Below are 27340 nucleotides of genomic sequence, written 5' to 3' on the forward strand. Positions count from 1 at the left end.
GTAGAATTTTTTTTGGAAGTATTTTATAATTCATTTGACTAAGATATGTTCTTATAGGCCTATATATATTACTTTAAAAAATAGATGCTAGATGTCAAAATTGACTATCGAGGGAAATTGAGCTAGGAACATGTAACATATTGTCTGAAAGAAATGAAAGAGATTATTGTAAGCTTACTGGTTGACTGACAATTACCAAAGTATGATCTCACTTGGTGCTTCTTAGAAGCCCTTGAACCAATTTTCATGGCTAGGAGATTGATTGAAGGATTGAGGTAAAGATGATTAACAAGAACTTTTAATTCGTGGTCAACTTTTCATTGAAGAGCTTCTCCAAGCCTCACAAAATAACACTGCCACAGCTCATATCTGTGGTAGCCATGGCACCTAAAGTGAGGTTGAGGCTGAATGCTTACATCATGGGTGGTCAACTTTTTTGTGTATCTTACGGTTAGAAGCCAAGACCATCAGTAAGGCTAGCTGTGAGTGGCATTTTGGTGAAGGGGATTAAACTGGACAGGTATTGTAAAAAGCCTTCACCTGTTTGAAGAATCCAATGTCATAGCTTTGTCTCCTACCCCTTTCCCTAAAAAAGATTAGATGCAATTCAATAGATACACCAAAAATATAAATTACTGAAGAATTTAGTTACATAGAAGAATTGGAAGAAAAAGACAGAGCACTTAATTATTTTAAATGCCTGATTCATTTCTCCTCTTAGGCGTTCCTTTGCACAAACAAATTACTTGAAAGTGGGTTAGTAAGCTCTTATTATTGTTTCGTTGGATTAGCACCGATTGTGGTGTGGCTTAGAATCAGTCCAATGACAATTTTGAAAATTCTTCAAAAAATAGGGACGGAGAAGTGTTAGAAAAACTGACAGAGCAAAATTAAAATGTTGCTATTAGATTACAGTACCTGATAAACAGAACTCTTTAAATAATAAAACTGGCTCAACGATGCCCTCCAAGCTACTATCGCCTCAACCATCTTCAAGAAAGGACAAATAGCCACTAAAAATGGTTATCTGACACAGCCAAAGGTCGCCAGCTATCCCAAGTTTCAGTCAACCAGAGCGACTAAAGGTCATAATAGCATGTTCACCATCATCTGTAATTCAAATAATTTTTTCGAAAAGGTAAATGCGCCTTGAATTTCAGGAGGACACTATTTTCAATTTTACTTGGACAGATCAATTTTTAACAGGGAGCCATCTCAAGTAATAACGCTAGACGATAAGTAAAAAATTAAAAAGAGGTCAATATGTATATAAAAGACATAATACTTTTTAATGTTTGAACAAGCTTAAATTTTAAAAAGTCAATTTTATTCATGAACATGGAGATTTGATAACAGTAAAAAAGATGAGAAATCTTAGCTTATAGATATTTATATATATATAGATAGATAGATAGATAGATAGATATATAGATAGATAGATAGAGAGAGAGAGAGAGAGAGACTTGGTCATTAGAGTTTCTAACCGCAGAGATAGAAGCTAGCTTGTATCATGTGCAGCAGTCCAGTTTTCCTGCAACTTGGTTATCCGATCCTGGAGGATTATGCCCAGTTCATATGTAAGAAATATTTCAAACTACATGATTGATTTGGATAAAAAATAGAGCATAACTGCCACCGACATTGAACCACTTGGATTTACGAATCGACGGTTCAATCTGAAGGGCTTCCAGGAATGCACTTTCAGACTTTGCCCACTCTCCCATCGCCAAAAAGGAATCAGCTTGACAGATGTAGGCCTACGCCGTTGATAACACAAATGATCAAGCAGCATGCATCTACAAACAAAAGGCAAATAGTTTCTAAATGGAAAATGAGGAAATTTATACTTCAGATATTGACACATCCAACCATCAGATGCCTGAGTTTAGGGATTACTGTCTAGGGTTTAGATTAGGGTTCAGCGATTGTCAACATCAATGTCAATGCCATCAACCCTCGTGATGATGAGAACGATGATTTTGACAAATTTGGGTGATTGACGATTACATTGAGGGGATAGCAAGAAGCAACACTCTCAATCATCCTCAGCTGTAAACTTAGTAAAAATCGAGGTTAAAATCCTCAACACCGTCGACCTTCAACTGCCTTAGTTACATCTTCAACTAAAAACAAAACTATGGACGGTTGCTGTTGACGAAAACATTGATATATGTTGACGACGACAACACCATGGGTAATTCGTCACATATCAGCATCATCAGGATGTTGCACACCTAGTTTAGGGTTTAACATTTTTATGACCTTAGGCACCCACATCTTGTCCAAGAAAAATATAAGGGAAAGAGGCCCCACTTAATAGAAAATTCTGACATACCAGATGAAATCTGGGATCTATTTTCAAGGCCTCATTTGCGTCCTCGAGAGCGCCCTCTGCATCTCCCAAAGTCAACTTCGCCACAGACCTGTCGACAGACATGAATGTCTAACATGCATCCATAAAAGAGAACTACAGAGGTAAGACGATCTTTGCTAGCCCACGCTTATAAACTGAAAATTTTACTTTTAATTGGGTATTTATGACGTTGCAAGGATTGTTCAGCGGATGATGGGACTGAAACTCTCGAATTTTCAAGTACTAGGAGACCTGGTTTTGTAAATGAGATGAAGGCCGCCCAAGGGTTTGAGGTCGATAGCCTGCATACAGAAGATCAAAGAAAAAATCATCAGGCCAGTTAGGAAAACTAAGGAGCATCTCCAAAATGCAGTGATTCTCAAGAATTACATGAACTTTTCCGGAGAATTTCCTGTTCAGGTAGAAAGATACGAAATGGAACCGAGAGGAGTAACTCAATATTTGCAAAAACGAGAGATTTTTGAAAAAAAAATCGAAATTCATGACCTGTCTGAGGAGAGCCAGCGCCTCGCTAGGATTTCCTCTCTCCTGCAGCAAAGCTTCGGCCTTCTTCCTCAGCGCCAGGGCTTCAAGACTCTTCCGAGCCCCTTCTCTGGAACTTCCACAGACCTCCGCCAAGACGTCGGCGGCTTTAGCGGGGGTTGCGCAATGTCTGACAAGCGTGCCGCTCGGCAGCAACGCGAGATTCGGCCCAGCGCCGCATAGGCCGAGGCAACCGCAGGATTTGACCGTCACCGCCGGCGGCGCGATGTCGGAGAGCGTGGCGAGAATCTCCCTCGAACCCATGCGATTGCAGGTCCTGTTCACGCAAACTCTTATCTCGATCTTCTGGATTGATGCCATGATCTGCCATGGCCGGGGAGTTCGTCGTTCTCTTCGGAGATTTGTGCGAGGGAATTGTCTACCGATGAAGGTGGTCGACGGTTGAATTCCCAATGCCGGAGACGAGTAGAAGCTCCGCTGAATCCCAACTCCGCTCCTCATCTCAGACTCTCCGAGAGAGATTTGTTCTTCCCCTGGACAACCGAGCATCGCCCCCGTATTTATACTGGTTTTCATCGTCATCCTTGGGAAATCGTCATCGTCATCGGTGACGGCGGACACTATTTAATATTTTTTTTCTGTTAGAACGGGAGTTTATTTTTCTACTCGCACGGACGGGGATTTCCGCCTAGGGCTAGATACTGATCTTGATCTCAGATTGGGGCTCGCGATCAGCCTGCTGATCTCTCGGAGTATCAATCAGGTAACTTCATTTCGAATTTCAATGTCCTTTTATGCGGGAATGATTGATCGTCTCGTTTCTTTGCTGTTTTTATTTGTTTGCTCAATCGTGCTGAAGAACGAGATTGAATCTCGATTGGAGTAAAGATTTTATCATCGCGGGGCGTTTCATGCTCGACATTTTCTTCCTCCGAAGCCTCATTAAGGCGCGTTCTTAGATTATTCTTGCAACCTCATCAACTCCTTTTCTCTTTTCTCATCCATTGTGTATCGACAAGGATTCAATCGACAACATTCAACTTTTCTTGGCCCCCAATTGGCCTGAAAATGCTGGGAAACAGAATTCAACAACCATTCAGTCGACAACATTCAAATTCTCTTGGCCACCTATTGACTTGAGAACACTCGGAAACAGAATTCTGATGCAACTAATTTTGCATTTGTATGATCGTGGTAAAAGAGAGCATCCCGCCTAGGGATTCAATCCACAACATCCCGACTAGAGGACGGTGACGTGACGGAAGTTCTGTTGCGTCACCTGTCCACGGATTTTGAAAAAATCCATCAGAGGGGCAAATCTTCAATTATTTTTAATTAACGTCCTTCTGAGTACGCAAATTAATGCACTAACTTTTCTGCAAAATGCCAAGAAATCAATTTAGTGATGCCATGTGGTGAAATCTCTGCGTCAGAAAGTTTAAATCTAACGGTTTTAAGCATTCTGGGTGATTTTTAAAGACTCCTAAAAATCTGTCATGGCCATTGTGACGGTCTTCCCATCACATCCCTCATCCAATGCCCCTTGTCACTGTTCACCGTCATGACCAGGTCGTCCGTCACCGTCACCGGCCCCTAATTCCGTCACCGTCATGTCATCCGTCACGATGCCGTCACCTTGATGTGTGACATGACAGATGACGGCTGCCAAACCCTAATCTCGACCTCGAAGTTGATGATCCAAGTAGACCTACACATGAAATCTTGATGGTTTTCCATTTTTGGCTCTTCTTTGGAAGCAAGATTGACAACCGAGATTTTAACAGAAAATGCGAGGAGCACGAATTCAGCTGAAGGGGTGGCAACAGGCAGCGATTGCCGCTGGCTCTGCCTTGGGCGCTCTTATGGACCCTCGGAGGGCAGATCTCATAGCTGCTCTTGGTGAAACAACCGGCAAATCTGCTTTCCAAAGAGTGCTGGAGCGCATGAAAAATAACCCGGAAGGAATGGTAGACACCCAATTCTCCCTCCCATTCTCACCATCTTATTAAAATTTTAAGTTTTTTTTTCAAAAAAATTGTTTTTGATGTTTTTGGGTGGTTTGATTAGGAGGTTCTCAAGGATCGGCCCCGTGTGACAAGTGAGAGTGTGGCACACGCGTGGGAGATGCCGGAGGGCACGTTCGGGGCAGCCTACGCACACTTCATGGGTGCCAGGAACTTCTCACCGGATGAGCGGCCGCCGGTCCGGTTCATGGACTCGGATGAACTGGCCTTCATCGCCGCACGCGCCCGCGAAGTGCACGATTTTTGGCATGTGCTATTCAGCCTCCCGACTAACCTCCTTGGCGAGTCGGCCCTTAAAGTGGTGGAATTTGAGCAGATGCTGCTGCCCATGGCTGCGCTTTCTGTCCTTGGTGGGTCGGCCCGGTTCAGCCCATCCCAAAGGGCACTCTTCTTGGGCCACTACTTGCCATGGGCTGCCCGTGCCGGTCTCTCCTGCACCGCCCTCATGCCCATTTACTACGAGAAGCACTTCCACCGCCCCCTCAATGAGGTCCGCAGTGCCTGGGCCATTTCCCCCTGCCCTGGCCCACCGCTTCACAGTAAATATCTCAAATAATCTTAGCCCATGGCCGTGGAACGAAGCATGTAGCATGTCGCAGTGGCGGCAGCGGCGCTCAGGAGGCAGGAGAAGTGATATGCAGCACATCAGAAGAAGAACAAGCCGCCATCCTGGCCGGAGAGATGGTCGAGATAGAGAGCAGTGGGCATTATCATTCTCCTCTTCTGTGCTGCCAATGTAGCCTGTGCAACCCACAATGAATTAATAAATAAATACCTCAAATAATGTTAGCCTAGCCTGCGGCCGTGGTACAGAGCACGCAACGAGTCGTAGCAGCAGCACCACTTGTGAGGCAGGGCAAGTGGTAGGCATGGCAGCAGAAGAAGACGACCACACCGCTGTCCTGCCGGGAGAGACGGTCAAGGCAGAGGCAACAGCGGACGCTGTTTTTCTCCCCTTCCATGCTGCCCATGTAGACTGCACGCCTTGCCTCCTTGTAATACTTGATCAGGAGGTTGACCACGTCTGCCTGCCATGAGTCAAATAAGTCAACCCCCTGCAGTCAAGTGAACAGTGTTGACTTCTCTACCTTGAGGATGTCGTTGCAGCCCTGCCGAAGGGAGGTCTCTGTCCGGTAGTCAGTGATAATCTTGATGAGCCGGTCCCTGAGCCTGTACAGAAAACAGAATGTCAACTGGAGTATGATCAATCGCATTGGCCCTGGACAGAGTCTCACCGGGGTATGCGCAACCCTTCAGGAACTGTTCGAACGATGTAGAGCGGGTCGAGATTGCCCACGGTGTGCTCCAAGAGAGCCCCTATCTGCCAACATTTCAATTGAAAAGGGGAAAAAAAATTCAGCTTAGAAGTGCCCTTTAAATTGTCATTAATGACGAGTCGAAGCATTGACCATCTCGGGCTTGTGGCGGCATTGGCTGATCAGTACTTCCCAGAGCTCATCGTCGTGCTGCGTGGACACGAACTCAATTGCCTGCAGAAACGGGGAATATCAGGTCAAACCCCAAGGACGGCCCATCAGCAGCAAGATTAAGAATCGTGCCTGCTCAATATCCTCCAGCTTGTTGATGATAACGGATAGTGCTTTTCTCGCATTGCCCATCCGGCCCAGGATGAAGACCTGCTCTCTAAGAAGATCCTTTCTGACACAGATCTCGTATGCCTGGTCAAAGTCGGCAAGAATCAGGCCTCTAAACAAGAGAAAATCCACGGAGTATAGGCTGGAATTGGGCCAAAACCTTGTCTAGTTTATAATGCTGACTGCTCTGAAGGAACGGGAGCAGTAACCGTGGTTCATATTCTGCGTAAAGTCCCACCTTTAAAGGGAAATAACATGAAGGATAGCCAAGGCATTAAACTCCTGATTAATTAAGTCAACGACTGAGTAGATTGTTGTGTCAAGGAGATCAATCACCTGTAAGTCATGGAAGTCTTTTCCTGCGTTTGAGTCGACTTCAAACAATGAATGCAGATACTCGTGCAAGAAATAGTTCTTATCGCACTTCTCGGGACAAGACCGCAGCTGGCTGATGACTTCAGATACAGAAGTGATATCCCGGTGTTGGATTAGCATAGCGACTGCTTTCCTCAAGTCAAGCATCATCAGTTGGACGACCTGGTAAAATGAGGATAGACACGATAATATTATGGCACGGCCTTTCGGAAAAATCATGCGAAATTGCAAATCAGTAGATAAATCATAATTGACAGATGGTAGAATGTCAAGTAATGTCCCAATGGGTACTTTTAACAGAAAAGATATAAGGATAATCAGGAAAAAGATCCACCCAGTAATGTATGTCATTTCTCCATCACTCTAGAAGCATACGACAGTTCATGTCAACATTAACAACGTTCACTGTTTGAAGTTATTTTTTCCTTTTGCAACAAGTCAAAAATTATGCATGTTACATTTAACCATCCTCTTCCCTTTGCATTTAAGTCAGATTCCTTCTGTCTTGGATTAAATCTTCTCCGTCCTTCAACAGTGTCACCACCTTAGGGGTCTGAATGCAGTGATAATCATAGGGTATCAGAGTTGAGCTAGGTCTGACTGGTAGGGCAGGCATGAGAGGAAGGATGAAGCATGCACGGTATGGTTTGCCACATCCTGATGACAATAACATGGGTGATGTGTGATGTTGGCATTGATATTGGTTGATAGTTTGCCAATGACACAATCAATGTCAAAAGGCACCAACCACATAAAGTGTCAGCTGCCCGTATTTCAAGAAAACTTCAATCAATGTCATTGACATTGTCAACTAGGCGGGTTTGTTTACAGAGGGTTGATATTTTTTTACCTAGAATTTTGATAAGTTGATGGGTGACGTTGACTGACAGCGTCAAGTGTCTGTGATAACCGTCAATTGTCCACACCAACCGTCAAAAATAAACTCATCGGTGCCATCTACCTCATCAACCACAATATAATTCATCATTCTAAACGTTAATTAGGGTCGATGTCCTTGACAAGTGCCAAACACTAATGTACGACCTTCCTATTCATAGAAATAGAGGTTCCGAAGGGCTGCAGAAACGCACCTATCTACCAAAAACGAAATGGACAGAAAAATGGGTAATAAAATCAAATGAAGCCAGAGATTCCTGACAGTGTAACTGTAAGAAAAAAAGACAAATGAAGGAAACTGATACGCTCCTTGAAAATAGATATAGAAACCAAAGAGGGCCGATCTAGCCAATATGTTCAAGAATTGCCAAATTTAATAGTCTTCTTCAAGATCCCGAATGCAAGGAAGAGGGGAAGAGGAGAGAACGGTGAGTGAGAGATGCATAAAGGATCAAGGAAAGACACAACCAGGCTAGATGGATTGGCCAACTGATGTGTATCAGTAAGAACTCCTGAGTACCAGCCCTCAATCGCCGCAGCAACGGAGTCTCTGAAGTCAATGATCTTGTCCCATGTTACCCCATTTATTATTTATAGAGTCCATTCGTGTCATCATCCTTCTCAAGTTCTATTTGAATCTGCTGATGAGAACTATACTTCTTCCTTCTCATAATGTTCAGGGAAGAGTCGTATCAGAAACCCTCATGAAGAGTCACAGACAACCTCCGTAGCAGGGACAATATACGCTATGGTAAATCAGAACTCAAATCTTTCATCAACCTCTGGGGGCACAAATAAACGACAAAATCAGGGTGCCTATGATGAAACCCTTAGACTGAGAAAATAAAAAAATAGCGACACTTCACGTCATTGGCATGAATAAGAGACAGAGTGTACAATTTCTTTGCACTTCCGTCCAATGGGCTGGACAGCACAGATGACTGAACGGATGCAGGACAGTGGTAAACCAAGAGTAAATCATCAGCACCCGCTGGCGGCACGGGAAGGAACATAAGAAACAATTTCTTCCATCCCATTTATATTACGAGGTCAGGAGGATGACTGACGACTAAGGGAAGGAATGGATGATGGATCATCATATGTCTTAAAGCCTAAATTGCCACCCGCTTCAGGGGTTGGGGCCCTCCTAGATCACAACTTGGGAGGCAAAGTGGCTTATCACAAAGTCCATTTGATTTCCTCAAGAAACCTAGATCCGAATTCCAACTATCAATTTACTCTAGAATAATAAGACCGTTCCACACATGAGAAGGTATTGGCCAAGAGTAGCGGACCTGTCGAAGATCATTTGAACCTAGAAGCGATGGACCAGGTAGATCCAGAATAAAGCAGCACCAAACATCCAGATGCGTTGAGTTTAGCTATACCCGCTACTTCTGCTGGATATGGTAATATCTCAGCAGTGACAGGTAGTAATCATCAAGCAGAGGAGCACTGATTCAGGTTTTTTTGGTCATTTACCATTTAGTGTCCCTTCAAAGAGAGTTGGCCCTCCCCTTAAGAATGCAGAGGGATTATTGAGATAGAGCACTAATTCCTCCCCTCTACCTTGCCTGGTGAGTAGTCATCTCTCTCTACCCTTGATGATCCTCTTCACAGTGGCCGTCTCTAATTGACCGGATCTTTGGCCGGGACTTCCCTTGATTGGTCCCAACCCGCTTCCCCATCAATCATCTATCCTCCTCCCTCTCATTGTTCCTCTGTTGATCAATACGTTAACATTGAAGAAAGTCGACAATTATATATTGGTAAGCCCATAGGATTCTACCAGTGATTCACTCTAGACAATAGAGGCCAGTATGAAGGCTAACTTACATGGTTGATGACTAAATGCAAACGAGGCAGGAGCTGTTTACTAAAGCCATCGTATCCAATGATTTTCCCTCACGAAGTTCCCCTGTCCCTTCTTGAAAAAAAATCAAAGTTCCCCTGTTCAATCTCAACCATACTACTATTCCGAGAATTGTTAATGAGGCCGCACAGATGAACGTTGGCAAGGGGCGATGTATACAGAAACGGGAGCTGAACAAAAAAATTAATATTTACACCAGGTAGAACTGACCCAAGGGAAGAATTATGTTGGCTGTAAGTAGGACTTCGGCTGGGATACTGATAGGAATCTCAAATTGTAGAATGTCACATCTTCAAGAGAAAAACGGATAAAATAAAACCAGCGTTGAGCCTTCTGATATTGTTTTTTCGGGCCGCTGGTCCTTCCACTGGCCAATTATCTTTCATTTTGGAGCAGATCCACGTTCAAAGCCACCAGCGCATGATCAAAATAACAATACAGCAAAAAAAGAAGAGGGTCCCCATGAAGTAGAAATAGCATTGGGGCAATATTCGCTTCCCAGTTATCCAGTGAGTTAAGAAGTCCATTTAAAATTGAGGAGTTCTTGACGCAAAAAGACAATAAAGTGATTTACTTTTGGAAGGTAAGGCTTCCTACAGAAAGCTTCGTGAGAAATCTTGGCCAAAAAATTTGTTTGTCTTAACTTCAGGCTTAATTGATCGATTCCCATTATTGTTCTAGAGAAGTGCAAACTAGGCGGCTTATGCAGCCTTTCTCACCATCACAAATTCACTCTCTAGCACAAAAAACAATAAACAGAAGTAAACTATTCAACTAGATTGGAACACAGAAAGACATCAAAGGACGGATCTAAAGAATGATGTATGGGCTCCCTAGGAGCCAACTAACCTTGTCTTGAGCAAAGTCATGAAGAGAGTGATTCTCTATAAAGTCAAACACTCCAGGATTCATCATCTGAGAAAATAAAAAAGTAAGAAAATCAGAGTAAGACGCAGCAGCTCATACATGAAAATCTAGTGTCGTGTGTATCTCAAGGAACAGTATATTTCCAAAAAACAAAATATCTCAAGGAACAGCATCATGGACCCAGAAGGTTTCCTACGGGAGCCCATGAATGATGAATGACAGAAACACACAGAGGTCATTAAATAACCTCAAATCTCATGAGTTTAAAAGATGAAGAAGGATATGAAGAAAAACTCACAGATTAAAAATATGCAACGCTTTATCAAAAATGGAGTGAGTTTTCTAAACAAAATGGAAAATGTTCATTTTATTAGGGTGGGATTTCACGAGTTTCTCTGAAACAAAGAATACAAGAATGAAAACGAAAATCACTGAATCACTTACATCAGCGTACAAGGCAAAGGCTTTCTCATATTGTTTATTGATCACATATAGCTCAGCTAATGCCTTGTTGAGAAAGAAAAAGACAGCATTATATAAAATAGGATACAATGAATAATGAGAATATTCCGTAAGAAAAGGTACCTCTTTAAGAAGTTCAGTAGCAGATGCCGACTTTATCTGGGTTTCAACTGCAGAAATAACATGCAAAACAGAATATATCTCTGGTGGCCATGTTTTGATAGTCGTAAGTAGCTCCTTATGAAAAGATGCATCATTTGCCAAGGCAACAAGTGCGACCTAATAATTTTCGTTTCATGTGAGAGAAATAACGATGGCAGCAGTACTCAGGAAGACACCAAAGATAACAAGGACAAAGCATAAAATACGGAAAATATAACAGAAAATATTTTTCAAAAAAATAAAATAAAATACGGAAATATGGCATCAGTGAACCTCATAAGCAGTATCACTCAATTGAGGGTTCGCTGTCGGCATATAAGGCACAAGGCATGGAAGCTGACGAAGCTGAGCAAAATGAAAAACCCATCTGTCGAGATCTTTGTTACTTTCCTGAACCTCTGATAAATGCAAATAAAAAATATATTCTAGACATACCTTTCCCAAGCAGATGTGGAACCACGAAGTAATTTCGGGCACAAGGATGCAGCTTCAACATATTTCCTTTCAACAACCAAATGATCAAGATATCTGGATCCAACCTGGCCGAAAAAAAAACAGGAGAACGCCACATTTTAATCAGAAAAACTGGCTACGGCTTCAGTAAGCAAGAGACAAAACAATACAGCATCTAAGTCAGCCATAGGATCAGATCAATTTCGCCAATAGAATAAATAGAGAAAAAACAAAAGGAGGTCCAATGTGTTAATCAAAATCAAGGAAGAATTTAGAAAACATGATCCAGAAGAGCGATGAGATGGGGATAAGAAGCTAGAGCTCTCCACATTAGCTTCGCTCCTCCGGTCTGGGAGAATCTCGCACCACCAGCCCTTCCATCTTGCCATCTCAAATTTCCCAAAATTGAAAAACCACTACTTGAACAGTCACCTTCTGGCCTAGTCAGCACATGCTTCAGGTCTCGTCCTCTTCATTTTCCCCCAATGGGACCTTGGTGAGCCTTGTCAGAGTGTCCCGAGTATGCATTAATGCCTTTTTGCTTTAACTCTGAACTTCATGTATTTTTATTAATATCCTTGTATCTCAAGATCGGGACCCATCAACACTGTAATCAGTTTGGATTATTTGTAAGTTGGTATTTAACCAACAGAATCATAAGTAATGAAGAGGTCTTTTGGCTTCTGGCCTACTTGCATCGCCAACAGGTCAACCCCTCGACAGCAAGGATTGCTCCAGCTGATCATCCTCTAACAAAAACATGTAATGCACTTGCATACAAGAAAATAAATGGTACAGAGAAGAAAGATAAATAGAGATTCATTAATTCATCTTGCAGACCTCATCCAAGAGACTGTTATGCTCCTGGCCCGCTTCAACTGCAGCTAAAGCTTTTTCATGAAAACCGTGTTGAAGGAGCCAGGAGATATGATCTTCAGCATCCCTGAAACTCAACGGGGTAAGGTTAATCATGACCATAAGGAAATAGGGTGTATCATATGAAATAACACAAAGTGGAGATACAAATTGTAAGAATGGAACGTTTCACTCATAAGTGTAACACTTCTGGTAAGGTGAATAGAATAAACGCCATCGACAGAAATAAGAGAAAGGAAGGTGTAGTAACTTAGAGAAGGTAACCAAGTAACCAACCTAGGCCTGGCGATGACAACATCTTTGGGGCATACAATATAGTACATGGGTTCATCACCAGCAGCCCACTGACCGCCCGCGTAACTGCTTCCTACAATTTTAAATCCCAAAAGCAATTTAAACGTTTAAGAGATTTCCTTGGACTGGAATCTAAATAAAGAATCATTTACCATTAAAGGGAGAATGAGCAAGGACATAATCCTTCGCTAGGTAGTGTTCGAAACCATGTACAGGAAGAGAATCAGACGAAAGTTCTTCGTTCTTCCAAGTCAGCATATGCACTTCGGGCCTATATGCAGTTCCCTACTTAGAAACCATAAAAACACATGCATCATTTCAAGACAAGAGAGCGACCACACTCTATGACGAGTACTACTAATATTGGTTCTAAAGTAAAATCTTTAGTAAAAAAGAAAATGATGGGACTAATTGTCCTTCCGGTGGTCTCAGAACAAAAGAAAGGTCACACGATCATTAGTGAAACAGTTAAAATACCTTTAAAACAAGAATAATAATGGAGTTTCACAAACACATTACCCCGGAATAATTACAGTGAATCCTAGTAGTTAATGAAGTAAGAATGAAAAAGATGTCAAAACGAATAAGATAGAAACTGTGGCATGACAAGGGATTTTGAAAGGAGATGTGCAATTGAAAATGATTCAAAAAGGAAAGAACAGCTCATTTATTTCCAAGGCTTGGCACCGTAAATAGAGAGAAGGGATCCAATATGGCAAGATTCAAATTGCTCTAATCAGATCCGATTAGGCCACACGTCAAATTACAACAAATACACGGAAATGGGATAGATATAACAAAGTAGGGAGGTCATTAAGGACCCATAAGAAAATTGTGGTTTTATTTTTTAAAATGTTAGCACTCTTCCTAAACTTGGTGCATGGATGTGATAAGCCTTTGGTGATAAAACCTGCCACCTGATATGATGATCACATGAATGGGAAAGAGATTACTCCCATTTCAACCTTCTCTCTTATAAAATTGTGGTCAATCTGCGTGGTTGGTGTGATCATGTTGTGTTGCATTGTCTGCCATCTGAATAGCAGAGTAATATTTGCAAAAAAGAATCTTCCTTGCATGGCTGACCTTCAACTTCTCGGGGATGTACTTGATCCAGAGTCCATAACATACAGCCCATGTCATCAGGTGGACAGATCAACAACCAGCTAATGTCATCAAGGTGGGACATGAGAATGATGGTCAGCCACATCAGCGAGGGTGTGCCACCAGTTCAGTCTAACTACGTTCATTTTTTGATAAACAAGATTTGACTGAGGTCAAGGAGGGAGAGTGCGAGATCATTGTGCTTCTGGGAGTAGGGGGTTCGATCCGAACTTGACTCTCCACATTTCTACCGTTTGTTGCTTCCCCTCTCTTCTCCTTATATTCTCTAAGCGAGTATTCTTCTGTGCCTGTATTCTGGAAAGGATTTGCTCAATTTTCTCATTTTCGCACTGTGCTACTCAATCGATTAACTCAGTAGACACTGATATACAATAGAGTGTATCAGAAGATATATACAAGCTTATTGGGCTGATTCACGTTATGACGATTAGCAAGTTTTTTTGTAAAAAAATACATATCGAAAAAATTAATTAAAAAAACAAAGAAAAGTTTATATTGTCCCAGAGCCTAGGTAGCCTTATTCTACAGACAGGATCCAATCATAAAAAATTGAAGTGCTATTATCAGAAATCATTCGGGTGCACGTCAAAATATGAGAAAAAATGGAGATGATGTTCCACTAAAGCAAAATCAATGACCAAAGAAACATGAATTAGAGAAAGAAATAGGAAGCACACGGAAAATGAGAGGAAAGAAACGATGGTTTCTCATTACCTGACGAAGTGTGTCATTAGTTGAGGCTATTCCTCCAGTTAATTTTTCCGATATGTATGCAAGAACAACAAGAGCATCACCATACGGTGCAATTCCAGAAATGAGGTAGCCTGTTTGGACAGATGCTACGATGTCTGCATATGCAGTCGTGGATACATTGGCAGGCTTTTCCATTGCATCAACTCTTTGTGATGTTTTTGTCCTGATGGCCACAACTTTTATGCTTGATCCCCATCCAATGACTAAGACAGTGTCATCCTAGAGATCAGAAGAAACAATCACTATTTGATGCAAGAATTGAATAAATCTATTTCAATCTTTCGTGATCTAAAACTAACCTGCCAAATGAGTAGCGGAAGTGACATATCAACCAAGGGGTTACCCCGAGGTTTTTCTATAAATGCAATACGTTGGTCATTTCCCATGTCATATATCTTGACACCAGTGTCATTTGCCCAAGCAATCAATGTTGTCCTCCACTTCACAGCATGAATAGGTCCTTCGCCATAATGCAATATCTGAAATAATGAGATAATATGCCGCTAAAGTATATGCACGCTATATTGTTCTCAAAGTTTCCAAAAAGGTTCCCATCAGCACGCAAGAAATTGAAATACCTTATCACGGTAGCCCAACCAGGTTTTTGCACAGAGGATGAGATGACCCGCCAACCCACCAGTTACAAACCTTCGAAATGACTTTCGAGAACAACTAGGATCAAGGGCAAGCGCTTTCATGGGTCGATGATACACAAACTTGAAGCTCTCATCAGTGAACAGACTATTAATGACGATTAACCCATCATCTGAGCAGCTTCCAATGAATTCTCCATCGGAATCAAAACAAAGATCATTGACTGTGGCTGAATGACTACGAAACTCCTTTATCTGAAAGAGAAAGAAATAGACAATCTTAAAATAACAGCACAAAGAAGAGAGTGCAATAAGGCCCCATGAAGGCGTTATTTTGGAAGTAATCAAAGCAGCTTCATATCCAATTGAATTTTCACCGGGCAAAAGCTTCCATCAGAAACGTTACAATAAAAATAAAAACTCATTTACACAGAATCTAACCATGGTTTCGACCTACCAATTAACGCTGAATGAATAATAAATACTCATTTACAAAGAATCTAACATGGTTTCGACCTACCAATTAACGCTGAATAAATAATAAATACTCATTTACACAGAATCTAACCATGGTTTCGACCTACCAATTAACGCTGAATAAATAATAAATACTCATTTACACAGAATCTAACATGGTTTCGACCTAGCAATTAACGCTGAATAAAAAATAAATACTCATTTACACAGAATCTAACCATGGTTTCGACCTAGCAATTAACGCTGAATAAAAAATAAATACTCATTTACACAGAATCTAACCATGGTTTCGACCTACCAAATAACGATGAATGAATAATAAATCTCACAGATTACCAGCGGTTTCAGATTTACGCCACATTGATGTTAAATGATATATTTTCATTCGATAAAGGAACACAGGATCACTTTCTCCCGCAGATTTCCAGCGGGACTCCTACTTGCTGTGAGATATCAAAGAAGTATAATGAAAAAGAATGCAGTTAACTCCTTTGATTTTGTCTAACTTTTTTCCCACAATTTTCTAGACATCATGGCCACGTATGTTAACTGATTCATGGTTGTTGTACACTATCGAAACATCAGTCCTTCATTAATTTATGCAGTTTAATCGTATATTCTTTCAAACTGAATACACCATCGTGGTCCGAATCGAAGGCTAAGGTTAATGTGATTAGGGCTTCAGCCATGCTAAAGCATTAAATTGATCTGAGGTCAAGGTTAATGTTATTGGAGTTTGATAACATTCGAATGGGCATTAAATTGAGATTCCATTGTTTGTACACAGCAAACTAAGTTCGCATCTCGAAAAGCTGAGGATGAACTACAGCGGAAGGTGAAACCCGCGACACCATCCAATAAAAAGCGGATATGCTCGTCTAGGACTCCAGATAACAAAGGATAAGTGGCAAGTGACTGCCTGCTGGTCAGTCGTGCGAGTGTTCTGAGGATATTATGACAGCAAATGTCACATAAAACCGGTTTCAAATAGGCTACGTACTTTTCCTTTTGAGATTCTCAACCAATTCTATGTTTTTCATTAAGTTTCATCATCGAGCAAGATTTCAAGCCATCGGATAAAAATCATTCTCATCATGGTTCATCACCCAATTTCCAACACGTTAAACAGGAATGTGCACGTCAAGATGTATCACAAAAACCTCGGCAGCCAGCAAATCGTACATTCGACGAGCATATTCTTAGATCACGACCAATAAAAGAATGTTAATTCTCATAAATCAAGAGAGATATCCGAAATATACAGGTAAAATTTCAAGTGGAAGATAACAAAAAGACAGAGATACGGTGAAACCTGGTTCCCCTGGAAATCGAGGATGTGAACGACACCACCGCGCGTGCCGAGAGCGATCATCCTCTCTGATACTGCAATTGAAGACGCGGCGTCCGCAGAAAGGAGAGACGGCACATTCCCTTCCATTCTCTGGTACTTGAGCCTTGGCTCCTCGTCGGATTCATCAACGGCAGATTGTTCTTCATCCTCGTCTTCTTCCTCCTCTTCCCTCTCGTCATCCCCGTCCACGCCGTTCTCCGGCGATCGACTACTCCGCCTCATCCCTACTCCGGATCTTCAATTATGCCAAGAATCGCCGAAAGATGAGTTCTTTCCTCCTTTTCAATCTTCCCACAGCTCGCTCAAACTCGGATCGATGTCGGACACAGTCGCCGTTATAGTGCAGGGACGCGGACGAATTTCGAGACGAAAATTCGTCCCGTGGACCACTCTACGGGACGGTTTTCGTCCGTATGACGAAAAAACCGTCCGTCCGGATGTCTAGGACGATGGACGGACGAAACTGGACGGAAAATCACCAGATTTACATCCAACGGTTGAGATGTTGCCACATGGCCTCGCAATGACAATTTGCATCAATGTATTTTTAAGTGCATGCAAATGAACACCACTCAGAAATAATTGTAGATGTGTATCAGTAATTCCCAATAATTCCTCAATAATTCCCAAAAAAACTTGAAAAAATCTATATTAATTTTAATTTTATGATTTTCCCGAAAAAATCATAAAGTCTGTGTGTAAAATTATTCCCGGGAGGACTGAACGGGACGAAAAACCGTCCCGAGATTATTGTACGGGACGGTTTTTTTGTCGGTGCACGAAAAACATCCCGTCCTTCGTCCTTGAGCTAACATTGGACATAGAACAGGACAAAATTCATCCCGTCCCATCCTTCGTCCACGTCCGGGACGATCCGGAACTATACTCGCCATTATAGTGCAGGACAAATAAAATCGTCCCGTCCACGAGGTTGGACAAAAATGAGGACGGAAATTCGTCCTGGGAGAATGGACGGGACGGTTTTCCTAAAAAAACGGTCAAATCTGCTTCCGACCATTGAGATCTTGCCATGTAATCAAATCATTGACATTTGGTATCAAAATCCCGACTTTTTTGAGCGCGCAAACTGACACCGCCTAAAAGTAATTGTACATATGTCCCTCCCCTCTCTCTCCTCCATATTTCCCTAAAAGCGTAAAAAAGTATATTAAAAAAATTTAATGTGATTTTTTTTTGTCCGAGAAGAGGGACAAGATGGTTTTCCTCCAGACGCGACAAAATTGGCAAAGTTGGGTGCGGACCATTTTTTTCTTCAATGGATGAATCCCTGGACGGAGCGATTTGGACGAAGTTGAAATATCCGGACATCAAACAGGACGATCTTCGTCCCATCCCATCCATCGTCCACATCCCAGACAATCCAGACTATAGTTGCTTTCGCTCTTCCAAGAATGAAAGATTCATATAAATTTGTTGGAATTAATTTTCGTTGGTTGGGTCCAGTCGGTTGTGACTCGGGCTGGCCCAGATTAGGGTCCGGTCAGCCTGTTTAGTTGTCTTTCTTTCTTTTTCCACTAAGCCCATTATGCCATCAATGAAAAATACATGATATGTTGAAGAGAGGGAGAAAGAAAGATGGAGAGAGTGAGAGAGACAGAGGGGCATAGGGAACTGCAAACGTCATCTGTCATGTCATTCATCGCGGTGATAGAGGTGTAACCGAATAAGTGCTGGTGATGGATGACATTTTAGGAGGTCATGACGCCGTAGATAGCGTGACAGGATATCGATGACCACGGGTCTTGGATAGGTGACGTTATGGGATGGCTGTTACAGATGGTGGAGACGAATTTTTAAATAATGAAAGAGTGAGAAGAAGACAGAGAGAGAAAGAGAGACAGAGAAAAAGAGACCGAGACGACGCTGAGATAGAAAGAGAGAGAGAGAGAGAGAGAGAGAGAGAGAGCAAGACAGAGACACGGGGAGATAAAGAGATATATCAAGAAAGATTGAGAAAGAGAGAAAGACAGAGAAAGAGAGACCAAGACGACATTGAGATAGTAAGAAAGAGAGAGAGAGAGAGCAAGACAGAGACACGGGGAGATAAAGAGATATATCAAGAAAGATTGAGAAAGAGAGAAAGACAGAGAAAGAGAGACCAAGACGACACTGAGATAGTAAGAAAGAGAGAGAGAGAGAGCAAGACAGAGACACGGAGAGAGAGAGATCAAGAAAGATTGAGAAAGAGAGAAAGACAGAGACAGAGAAAGACAGACCGGGACGGACACTGAGATAGTAAGAGAGAGAGAAAGAGCAAGACAGAGACACGGGGAGAGAGAGAGAGAGAGAGAGAGAGAGAGAGAGAGAGAAAGATTGAGAAAGAGAGAAAGGCAGAGAGACAGAGAAAGAGAGACCAAAACAGACACTGAGATAGTAAGAGAAAGAGAGCAAGACAGAGACAACGGGAGAGAGAGAGATCGAGAAAGATTGAGAAAGAGATAAAGACAGAGGCACCAGCAGGCAAGATTCACCAGTTAAAAATAAATCTGCTCATATGACCTTAAGCCCTGTGTGACTGGGACGCCGTCCGGTGATGGGACATGAGGGCCTGTGACATGTAAAGCAACCGTGATGGACTTTTTCAAAACCCAGGACGTCTAAATTCCAGAACTGTTTCTTCGGTATTGGGGATCGTCGAAATAAGCAAGAATACTATTTCTACGTAAAATACCATTTATGGGTATTTCAATCGAAACACCAAAATGGGTAGGAGTTCTTTATCACATTTGTGGTCATATTGTACTGGAATTATGAATTTAGCAAATTAATCAGGGGAGGAGGCATGTAACTAACCGAGGACGTGTGACGGACAGGAGACGTGACAAACTCTACGTCAAAGTTTCATCAGTCACTGTTCATCATCATCATCCATCACACAAGATAATTAATCTGGGGGGGGTGGTGAAAACAGAGAGTGAGAGAGTGATGGCATTTGAGAGAGATGGAGAGGGAGAGAGAGTGATGTTGCCTAAGAAAGAGTGGGAAAAGATCCAATAAAGAGAGCTTCTTGGAAGGCACCTACCGTAGAAAAAAAGAAAATAAAAAATCGCTGGGAAAGGCTGAAATTCTGATACGATAGGGGAACAAGGCTCAACCCCCGCCGTTGGAGGCCGCGGAAATCCCCCACGTCCCACCATCTGGCACTCCCACAATCGACAAGCTCCTCGTCACCGTCGGCAAGATAGCGCGTCACAGAATATCCACAACCATGGCCGGAACTCAACGCACAGACAAAAATAGATGATCTATCGTTGATCGTCTATTTATCCAAGTAATCTATCCATCCAGTGCAGCAGAGCGAGAATAATACTACCCATGTGTGTAAAATATTCGCAGAGAAAAGGATGGGCGTATTTTTTCCTTCTGATTCATCCGCTTACATCTGGCGCAGAGGACGGAAGATTCAAAGAACAGTCGCTAAGTAGTCGCACCGGCGGCTCTAGATCTCGCACTTGGCGTCGTCTACGAGAGGGCAGATCACATGGGCGCGGTAGAGGACAAACGCAAGCGGAGGCGGAAAATACTCTATCTTCTTTCAGTTTAAGGGGGGGAGGCGAAGGATAAAGACCAACCCCTCCCCTCTCAGAAAAAGTCACAAGACTCAGCGGCGCGGACTCCTACTCTTTCTTCTCTGCGAGAACAGAGATACACAGAACAGTTTCTCTCTCTCTTTTTTCAGTCATGCAAGAAGACGCGCCGGACCTGAGGGTGAGAATCCATGGCCGCCAGGAGTTGTTCCTTCATCAGGTAAGAAGATCAAGAATTTGTTCCCCCGGGATGAATGGCTGATACCTTTCTTTCTCTCTGGCAGAGGATACTCTGCCTGTTCTCGGGGAGTTTGTGCAGGGCAGTGAGGAAGGAGAAGCGGCGGGCGCGGGCGTGGGTGGAGCTGGACCTGCCGGCGTTCCCCGGCGGCGCCGCCGGGTTCGAGCTCGCCGCCCGGTTCTGCTACGGCGGGGGACGAATTAAGATGAGCCCGAGCAACGTGGCGGCGCTCCGGTGCGCCGCCGTGGCGCTCGAGATGACGGACGACGTGGCGGCCTGCAATCTCCTCGCCCAGACGGACGCCTTCCTGGACGGGATTTTCTACTGGACGTGGGGAGACGTCGTCGCGGCTCTGAAGAGCTGCGAGGGCTTCGCCGACGCGGCGGAGGACTGCGGGCTGCTCCGCTGCCTCGCGGCCGCCGTCCACGCCAAGATCTCGGACAGCCCGCTGTCGTCCGCCGCGTCATCGTCCCCGGACGGGTACCCGCACCGGTCTTCGTCGTCGTCGTCCACCCCGGGCGCGGGCAAAGAGTGGTGGTTCGAGGACCTCGCCGCGGTCGAGCCGAGGCTCGTGGAGAGGCTCGTGGGGGGGTCCGGGGGGGGGCTCGTGATGACCAGGTTCTTGCTCCACTACCTGAGGAAGAGGGGCGGGGGGGGCGGGTGCGGGGGGCTGGCCGACGCGGCGGCGCGGGGGGTGGCGATGGCGGCGCCGGCGGGCTTCTCCTGCCGCGGGCTGTTCCGGGTCCTGCGCGTGGTGGCCGGGCAGGGGCTGAGCAAGGGCTGCCGGGCCGAGCTGGAGGGGCTGATCGGGTCCGCGCTGGACCAGGCCACGCTGGACGACCTCCTCGTCTCGGGGCACGATGACGCGGTCTATGACGTCAGCCTGGTGGTCCGGCTGCTGAGAGTCTTCGTCAGCTCCGGCGACGTGGCACTCCAAAAGATGAAGAAGGTGGGCCGGCTGATGGACAAGTACTTGAGAGAGATCTCCCCCGACCATAGCCTCAAGCCGTCCAAGTTCCTCGCCGTCGCCGAGAGCCTGCCGGACTCCGCCAGGGACTGCTTCGACGGCGTCTACAGAGCCCTCGACATCTACCTCGAGGTAAATTAAACAGCAGTCTATCTCTGTCTCTGTATCTCTCCTTGACGGCGTTTATGACGGCAGTCGCACCCGGGGCTGACGTGCGGGGAGCGGTCGAGGCTGTGCCGGTGCCTCAACTACGAGAAGCTGACGCTGGAGACTTGTAAAGAGCTGGCGAAGAACCCCAGAATCCCGCCGAGGAGCGCGGTGAGGGCGCTGGCGGCGGCGGCGGAGGGAAAGAAGGAGGAGCTCCGGCAGAACCTCCAAACGATGCAGTGGCGGGTGGCGGAGCTGGAGAAGATGTGCCGTCAGATGAAGGGCCAGATGTCGAGGATGAACCAAACCGCCGTCGGAGACATCCACGGCCGGGGCCTACCCAAGCTCTGCTGACTTGAATTGAGAGAATTCATTTCCCTTGTTCTTCTTCCCACAGTTCCCCATAACTGTGCTGTATCAAATCCGCCCGTAGAATCGGCCCACATGACGGATTCCGTCTTCTACTGTGTGGCCACGGGTTGTCGGGTTGTCGGACTTTCTTTCTCTCTCTAGAGCTGTAGAGAGAGATAGAGAGACCCGTTTTTGATGCCCGGAAACGACGAACTCCTCCTTCAGGGGCTCCCCGTAGTTGCCTCTGGGATACGGATGGTTATCTCATTTGTATTGTTAATATATAAGAAAAAATCAGAGAAAAAATCGGCCCAAGTTGTCTTTTCTTTCGACTTTTGAGACCCCACATGACGCGAGGATGCGGGGTTCGGATACCGCGTTCCTCTACACTTGTCCTAGTGTTAGTATTCCAGAAAAAATGAGAAAAAACAAACTCGTCTCTAGAACCAGGCAATCTATCTAGATCTACCGGGGATATGGATCAGAATCCAGACGTCATTCTAACTTCTAGCTCGGGACCAATGATAAAGATCATCTACCGTTGGTTTAGAATTCAGAAGTCGGACGAGATTCTACAGAGAGCATCTTGGGAATTACGGGCAAGGAATATTTCAAATCGAAGAAATACAGAACCGCGATTCTGTTACCTTATCGGATCGCCAAAAGAATCAAGCGCCTTCGACAGTGGGGGCCTCATCTCCGATTTCCAAACCGAGCTTCTCCTCGATGTTCTTCCATCTGGCAATGAAATTCCCAGAGAACTTCTTCCTCACCAGCTTCATCAACCGTTTCGCATCGTCCAGCTTAGAACCTTCCACCAAACCCTCCACCAGCATCCTCATCGGACCCAAATCCGGAAGCTTGCTCTTCCCGATTCCTTCCACGCAGACTTCCATTGCCGCATCAAAATCTTTGTTCTTGCAGAGAAGGTACATGAAGTTCCTGTAAGTGGCGGTGTTCGGCCGGCAGCCCTTTTCTGCGAGACTCCGGTACAAGTTCTTCGCCTCGTCGTGCCGCCCGTTCTTGCAGTAGCAAGCGATCAAGTAATTGTAACTGATGATATCAGGCTTCAATCCGGCCACACTCATTTCGTCGAACAGCTTGATCACGGATTCGGGCTTAGAATTCGCAGCGTGATACATGATCCGAACATTGTAAGCCGCCACATCAAGAGAAGACCCCTTTCTCTCCATCTCTTTCCACAGTCGCTCCGCTTCTGATACTTTCTTGTCCCTGTACAGTGTATCCAGCAGACTAGTGTACGTAACGGGCGTGATTTCAATCCCTTCTTCCTCCATCTTCTTCAGGACTGCGTTAACCTTTTCCATGGAGCGGGACATGCAAAGGGACTTGACCAGAATCCCATACGAGATCTTGTCTGGAACGATGCCGTGCTTCCGGGAAGTCTCTTCGAAGAGCTCGGGGACGCGGCCGTGATTTCTTGTGTGGTTGCAGGCGGAGAGGAGCGCATTGAAGGAGAGAACCGTCCTCGGAGAGCCGAGCTTGCCGAGCTCATCAAAGGTGCGGATGGCGTGATCGATCATTCCAGCGTAGCCGTAGGCCGTGATGAGGAATGCCGCCTGCGGCTCGTGAGAAATCGCGGGATCTTTCTTCCGGGATTCGATTAACTTCTCGATTTCTGAGAAATTGCCGGACCTCGCAAGGCGCTTGATCACGAACTCCATGGCGAAGCCGTCGGATGCAGGAGCGGAGCCGGAAACTGAAACCGATGATGATTTTGAGGCGTCGGCGGCTTCATCCTTGAGTATTTTCTCTGCCGCCGCGGCGGACGAAGAGACTTGAGGGGATGAAGACGATGATGAAGATGAGAGACGGAGGTGGCGTAGCAGATGAGAGCAATGGCGAGGGAGAGCTCCGGCCGATTTCGCCATCAGTCCTGCAGATTCTGAGCTCGATCGCTCGCCGTGGGAATGGAAATCAAAGAGAGTCGCTGCTCTCCCTAGTGAAGGGGATGAACAAAGGGTTAGGGTTCTAGGCTGTTCTTTGGCGCTAATGGGTTCATATATCATGGTATCGGGTATCGGTATTGGATAGAATTCTCTGTTGGCATCAGGGAACGTCCGGAACGTGACGCCCCGGACGTGACGGGACGGTGACGGGTTGTGATGAACAGTGACGTGACGAAATGTTTGTCACGTCACTGTCACATCAATCATCCGAGGATTTTTAAAAAATCCGTCACCGTCACGTCAGGAGAGAGAGAGATCAGGAGAGAGGGAGAGAGATCGTGAAAGAGAGAGAGAGAGAGAGCGAGAGAGAGAGAGATCGGGAGAGAGGGAGAGAGATCGTGAAAGAGAGAGAGAGAGAGCGAGAGAGAGAGAGAGATCGGGAGAGAGGGAGAGAGATCGTGAAAGAGAGAGAGAGAGAGCGAGAGAGAGAGAGAGATCGTGAAAGAGAGAGAGAGAGAGAGAACGAAAGAGAGAGAGAGAGAGCGAAAGAGAGAGAGAGAGAGAGAGAGAGAGAGAGAGAGAGAGAGAGAGAGAGAGAGAGCGAAAGAGAGAGAGCGAGAGAGAAAGAGAGAACGAGAGAGGGAGAGAACGAAAGAGAGAGAGAGAGAGAGAACAAAAGAGAGAACGAAAGAGAGAGAGAGAGACTTATTAAAATTCCATCATGGACGTCATCCGTGACGGATTATTCGTCACGTCACTCGTCCAGACCACCCCGTCACCGTCACGAGCCCTCTGATTCGTCACCGTCACGTCATCCATCACGTGACCATCACGGTGACGCGCGACGTGACGGATGACGACCGCCAATCCCTAGTTGGCATGCTAGTAATTATCTTAATATTGTTTATTGGGTTAATAGCATGAAATGTCCCCAAACTTTTTCAAATATCTGAGATATATCCCAAACTATTTTTTTGGCACGATTTATCCCAAACTCTCTAAGTAGACTCCGACATATCTCGGTTATGACGTGGAATCCATCGTGGATCTTCGGCCAGATTTTGACCTGGGCGGAATCCACCTGGCAGGCAAGATGGATTCCACGTCATAACCAGGATTAACCCTTTTCTCTCTTTATCCTCGATCAAACCTAATTGAGAGAGAGAGCGTTCTCGAGAGAGAGAGCGAGAGAACAAGAGAGAGAGGCATTCTAGAGAGAGAGAGAGGCATTCAATATCGATATTTGTTTTTCGATAAGAGAGAGAGAGGCATTCTAGAGAGAGAAAGAGGCGTTCGAGAGAGACCCGACCGAATCGAATCGCCCGGGAGAGAGAGGAGGCACAGAAGCAGAGACATAGACAGAGAGAGGGAAGGTGGAGAGAGAGAAAGAGAGTGAGAGGGGGGGGAGAGAGAGAAAGAGAGTGAGAGGGGAGAGAGAGAGAAAGAGAGTGAGAGAGGGGGGAGAGAGAGGGAGGGGAGAGGGGAGGGAGATATTTTCTGCTTCGGGGAGGTTATCGGCGATCATCTTAGATATTCTTTAGGCTTTCAAAAGCCCGAACCAAACCGAGCATTCTGACCAAAGGTAGGGTTGCCTATCGATATCCATTGGATATTTGATATCATTATGTTAGTAATCGATACCCAATTGTTGATATTTGATCTGAATGTGAGATATCAAATGTATGGAGAGGAAGACTCTCCGAAAACTCTCTCTCTTATAAATTACCCCTCTCTTCGAAAAACTAAATTTCTCTTTTTCTCTCCCCCACTCTCTTTCTCTCTTTCCCTCTAAATCTTCTTATTCTACATCTCGATTTTGTTTTATTCTATTTCTTTTTGTTTTAATTCTTTAGAATGTAATTCTGTTTTTCTTCTTTTACATTCTAATTGAAACTTAGATTATGAAATTTACTTATTTTTATGTTTTTTACAGCTTTTCATCTTGTGAAATGAAAATATTCGATATTGCTATTAGTTCTCCATATATTGTGATCTATGTTGGCATTGTCCTCTTTGGATATTTGATATTCGTTAATTTGGCATTGTTCATGATAATAGATCGATCAACAACCATAATAATCAGATCATTGTAGGGTTCATCTAATGGTATATGGGACAACATTCGTTATCCAAATATCAATAGCCAATACCATGTATTCAATACACAATATTGATGCAGTACCTACATCGATGGACCGATAAGATTGGATACTCGTTGTTCGATATCGAATTGAATATTGGATATCAAAAAAGGAGAATGAATATGAAATATCAGTTATCGAAGTTAGATATCGATATGGTGATCAGATCCTGCTCAGTGTCAGATCTGAGTGGATCCGATTTTCGATGTTTGAAATTTTTATCGATATCTCAATACCAATAGCACTACTCAACACCACTAGCTGACCTCAACATCTCAATAATGATAATGATTCATCTAAAAATCAAACTCTCTATTTCTCTCTCTAAAATTTACTTATCTCTTCAAAACTCTCTCTTTCTCTCTCTTAAATTTACCCCTCTAACTGAAAAACTAAAACTCTCCTTTTATTCTAAATATTTTTATTCTACTTCTTGATTTTTTTTTATTCTATTTCTTTTTGTTCTAATTCTTTAAAATGTAATTTGGTTTTTCTTCTTTTACATTGTAATTCAAACTTAGATTATTAAATTTACTTATTTTTATGTTTTCTTTATAGTTTTTCAACTTCACATTCCAAATCATCTTCACATTCAGAAATTAAGGTCTGATCGAACCAGACCGAGCTGGACCGTGACCCAACCCGACCGAATTTAAGGTTTAGACCGTAAGGAGTGCCTAAAACTGGACCGAATTTAAGGTCTAGTTCTTCATCGTGCAGTGGTGCTCTCCCCCATCGTGCTCCTATTAGATTGTCTCACAAGTCAAAGTGTAAAAGAATGTAAGTTTTCCCTTAATTATTTAAATATATAACACACATCATCAGCTACTATTTTCCATTTGTTTCTTAAATAGGGTTGATGACGAGAGAAGAGTGTTTGGTTCTGATTATGATAGTGATGCTGATTCTGAATATAGTCCATGTGAACAAAATGAGGAAAGTGATGTGTATACAAGTGATCCTGATGGATATTCAAGTGAAGAATGGAATGATGAATTTGTTGA

General features: G+C 44.1%; 5 protein-coding genes across 11 annotated transcripts; 2 read left to right on the forward strand and 3 right to left on the reverse strand.

Annotated features, from left to right (window-relative positions):
• Positions 1 to 258: 258 nt before the first annotated feature.
• Positions 259 to 3386, reverse strand: LOC144717076 (tetratricopeptide repeat (TPR)-containing protein). Of its 5 annotated transcripts, none has more exons than XR_013585047.1 (7): positions 2861 to 3386; positions 2606 to 2655; positions 2336 to 2423; positions 1641 to 1757; positions 1485 to 1552; positions 919 to 1110; positions 259 to 586 (listed from the first exon to the last, which is right to left on the reverse strand). XR_013585047.1 is itself a non-coding variant. In XM_078592398.1 (6 exons), exons 1-5 carry the CDS (start codon positions 3356 to 3358, stop codon positions 1499 to 1501), a joined length of 807 nt encoding a protein of 268 aa, XP_078448524.1. In that variant the 5' UTR covers positions 3359 to 3386; the 3' UTR covers positions 825 to 1110; positions 1485 to 1498. The 5 variants fall into 5 exon arrangements, 2 of the variants coding, with proteins under 2 accessions (XP_078448524.1, XP_078448525.1); XR_013585048.1 differs by having other exon boundaries at positions 1631 to 1757; XM_078592398.1 differs by lacking the exon at positions 259 to 586 and having other exon boundaries at positions 825 to 1110.
• Positions 3387 to 3506: 120 nt separating this feature from the next.
• Positions 3507 to 5675, forward strand: LOC144717077 (coenzyme Q biosynthesis Coq4 family protein / ubiquinone biosynthesis Coq4 family protein). Of its 2 annotated transcripts, XM_078592400.1 has the most exons (4): positions 3507 to 3620; positions 3717 to 3804; positions 4642 to 4824; positions 4925 to 5675. In XM_078592400.1, the coding sequence occupies exons 2-4, from the start codon at positions 3769 to 3771 to the stop codon at positions 5435 to 5437; spliced, it is 732 nt and encodes a 243-aa protein (XP_078448526.1). In that variant the 5' UTR covers positions 3507 to 3620; positions 3717 to 3768; the 3' UTR covers positions 5438 to 5675. The 2 variants fall into 2 exon arrangements, with proteins under 2 accessions (XP_078448526.1, XP_078448527.1); XM_078592401.1 differs by lacking the exon at positions 3717 to 3804 and having other exon boundaries at positions 3511 to 3620.
• VPS41 (vacuolar protein sorting 41) lies at positions 5638 to 17350 on the reverse strand. Its single transcript, XM_078592395.1, has 19 exons — positions 16996 to 17350; positions 15192 to 15461; positions 14913 to 15092; positions 14575 to 14832; positions 12888 to 13020; positions 12718 to 12808; positions 12406 to 12508; positions 11548 to 11651; positions 11386 to 11479; positions 11074 to 11229; positions 10933 to 10995; positions 10471 to 10536; positions 6813 to 7013; positions 6637 to 6714; positions 6441 to 6560; positions 6291 to 6371; positions 6117 to 6202; positions 5970 to 6051; positions 5638 to 5909 (listed from the first exon to the last, which is right to left on the reverse strand). The coding sequence occupies exons 1-19, from the start codon at positions 17254 to 17256 to the stop codon at positions 5673 to 5675; spliced, it is 2664 nt and encodes an 887-aa protein (XP_078448521.1). The 5' UTR covers positions 17257 to 17350; the 3' UTR covers positions 5638 to 5672.
• Positions 17351 to 19405: 2055 nt separating this feature from the next.
• On the reverse strand, positions 19406 to 24269 carry LOC144717075 (uncharacterized). 2 transcript variants are annotated; one of them, XR_013585046.1, is made up of 3 exons: positions 22933 to 24269; positions 19849 to 19906; positions 19406 to 19603 (listed from the first exon to the last, which is right to left on the reverse strand). XR_013585046.1 is itself a non-coding variant. In XM_078592397.1 (2 exons), the coding sequence occupies exon 1, from the start codon at positions 24175 to 24177 to the stop codon at positions 22954 to 22956; it is 1224 nt and encodes a 407-aa protein (XP_078448523.1). In that variant the 5' UTR covers positions 24178 to 24269; the 3' UTR covers positions 19406 to 19603; positions 22933 to 22953. The 2 variants fall into 2 exon arrangements, 1 of the variants encoding a protein (XP_078448523.1); XM_078592397.1 differs by lacking the exon at positions 19849 to 19906.
• Positions 20406 to 22617, forward strand: LOC144717074 (BTB/POZ domain-containing protein At3g19850-like). Its single transcript, XM_078592396.1, has 3 exons — positions 20406 to 20802; positions 20867 to 21919; positions 21983 to 22617. The coding sequence occupies exons 1-3, from the start codon at positions 20737 to 20739 to the stop codon at positions 22286 to 22288; spliced, it is 1425 nt and encodes a 474-aa protein (XP_078448522.1). The 5' UTR covers positions 20406 to 20736; the 3' UTR covers positions 22289 to 22617.
• Positions 24270 to 27340: the final 3071 nt, after the last annotated feature.

This window comes from Wolffia australiana, chromosome 2 (assembly GCF_029677425.1).
Source record: "Wolffia australiana isolate 7733 chromosome 2, ASM2967742v1".
Classification (NCBI taxonomy): Eukaryota; Viridiplantae; Streptophyta; class Magnoliopsida; order Alismatales; family Araceae; genus Wolffia; species Wolffia australiana.

Excerpts from the sequence above, each read along its gene's own strand:
- LOC144717076 (XM_078592398.1), bottom strand. The coding sequence starts at position 3,358 with ATGAGGAGCGGAGTTGGGATTCAGCGGAGCTTCTACTCGTCTCCGGCA. Across the intron at positions 2,656-2,860 it reads CGCTGGCTCTCCTCAGACAG|GCTATCGACCTCAAACCCTT; the intron begins GTCATGAATTTC and ends TTCTGTATGCAG. Across the intron at positions 2,424-2,605 it reads CATCTCATTTACAAAACCAG|GTCTGTGGCGAAGTTGACTT; the intron begins GTCTCCTAGTAC and ends GTCTGTCGACAG.
- LOC144717077 (XM_078592400.1), top strand. The coding sequence starts at position 3,769 with ATGCTCGACATTTTCTTCCTCCGAAGCCTCATTAAG. Across the intron at positions 3,805-4,641 it reads TCCTCCGAAGCCTCATTAAG|AAAATGCGAGGAGCACGAAT; the intron begins GCGCGTTCTTAG and ends AGATTTTAACAG. Across the intron at positions 4,825-4,924 it reads AAAATAACCCGGAAGGAATG|GAGGTTCTCAAGGATCGGCC; the intron begins GTAGACACCCAA and ends TGGTTTGATTAG.
- VPS41 (XM_078592395.1), bottom strand. The coding sequence starts at position 17,256 with ATGAGGCGGAGTAGTCGATCGCCGGAGAACGGCGTGGACGGGGATGAC. Across the intron at positions 14,833-14,912 it reads TTCCGCTACTCATTTGGCAG|GATGACACTGTCTTAGTCAT; the intron begins GTTAGTTTTAGA and ends TCTGATCTCTAG. Across the intron at positions 6,203-6,290 it reads GCCGCCACAAGCCCGAGATG|ATAGGGGCTCTCTTGGAGCA; the intron begins GTCAATGCTTCG and ends AAATGTTGGCAG.
- LOC144717074 (XM_078592396.1), top strand. The coding sequence starts at position 20,737 with ATGCAAGAAGACGCGCCGGACCTGAGGGTGAGAATCCATGGCCGCCAG. Across the intron at positions 20,803-20,866 it reads AGGAGTTGTTCCTTCATCAG|AGGATACTCTGCCTGTTCTC; the intron begins GTAAGAAGATCA and ends TCTCTCTGGCAG. Across the intron at positions 21,920-21,982 it reads CCCTCGACATCTACCTCGAG|TCGCACCCGGGGCTGACGTG; the intron begins GTAAATTAAACA and ends TTATGACGGCAG.
- LOC144717075 (XM_078592397.1), bottom strand. The coding sequence starts at position 24,177 with ATGGCGAAATCGGCCGGAGCTCTCCCTCGCCATTGCTCTCATCTGCTA.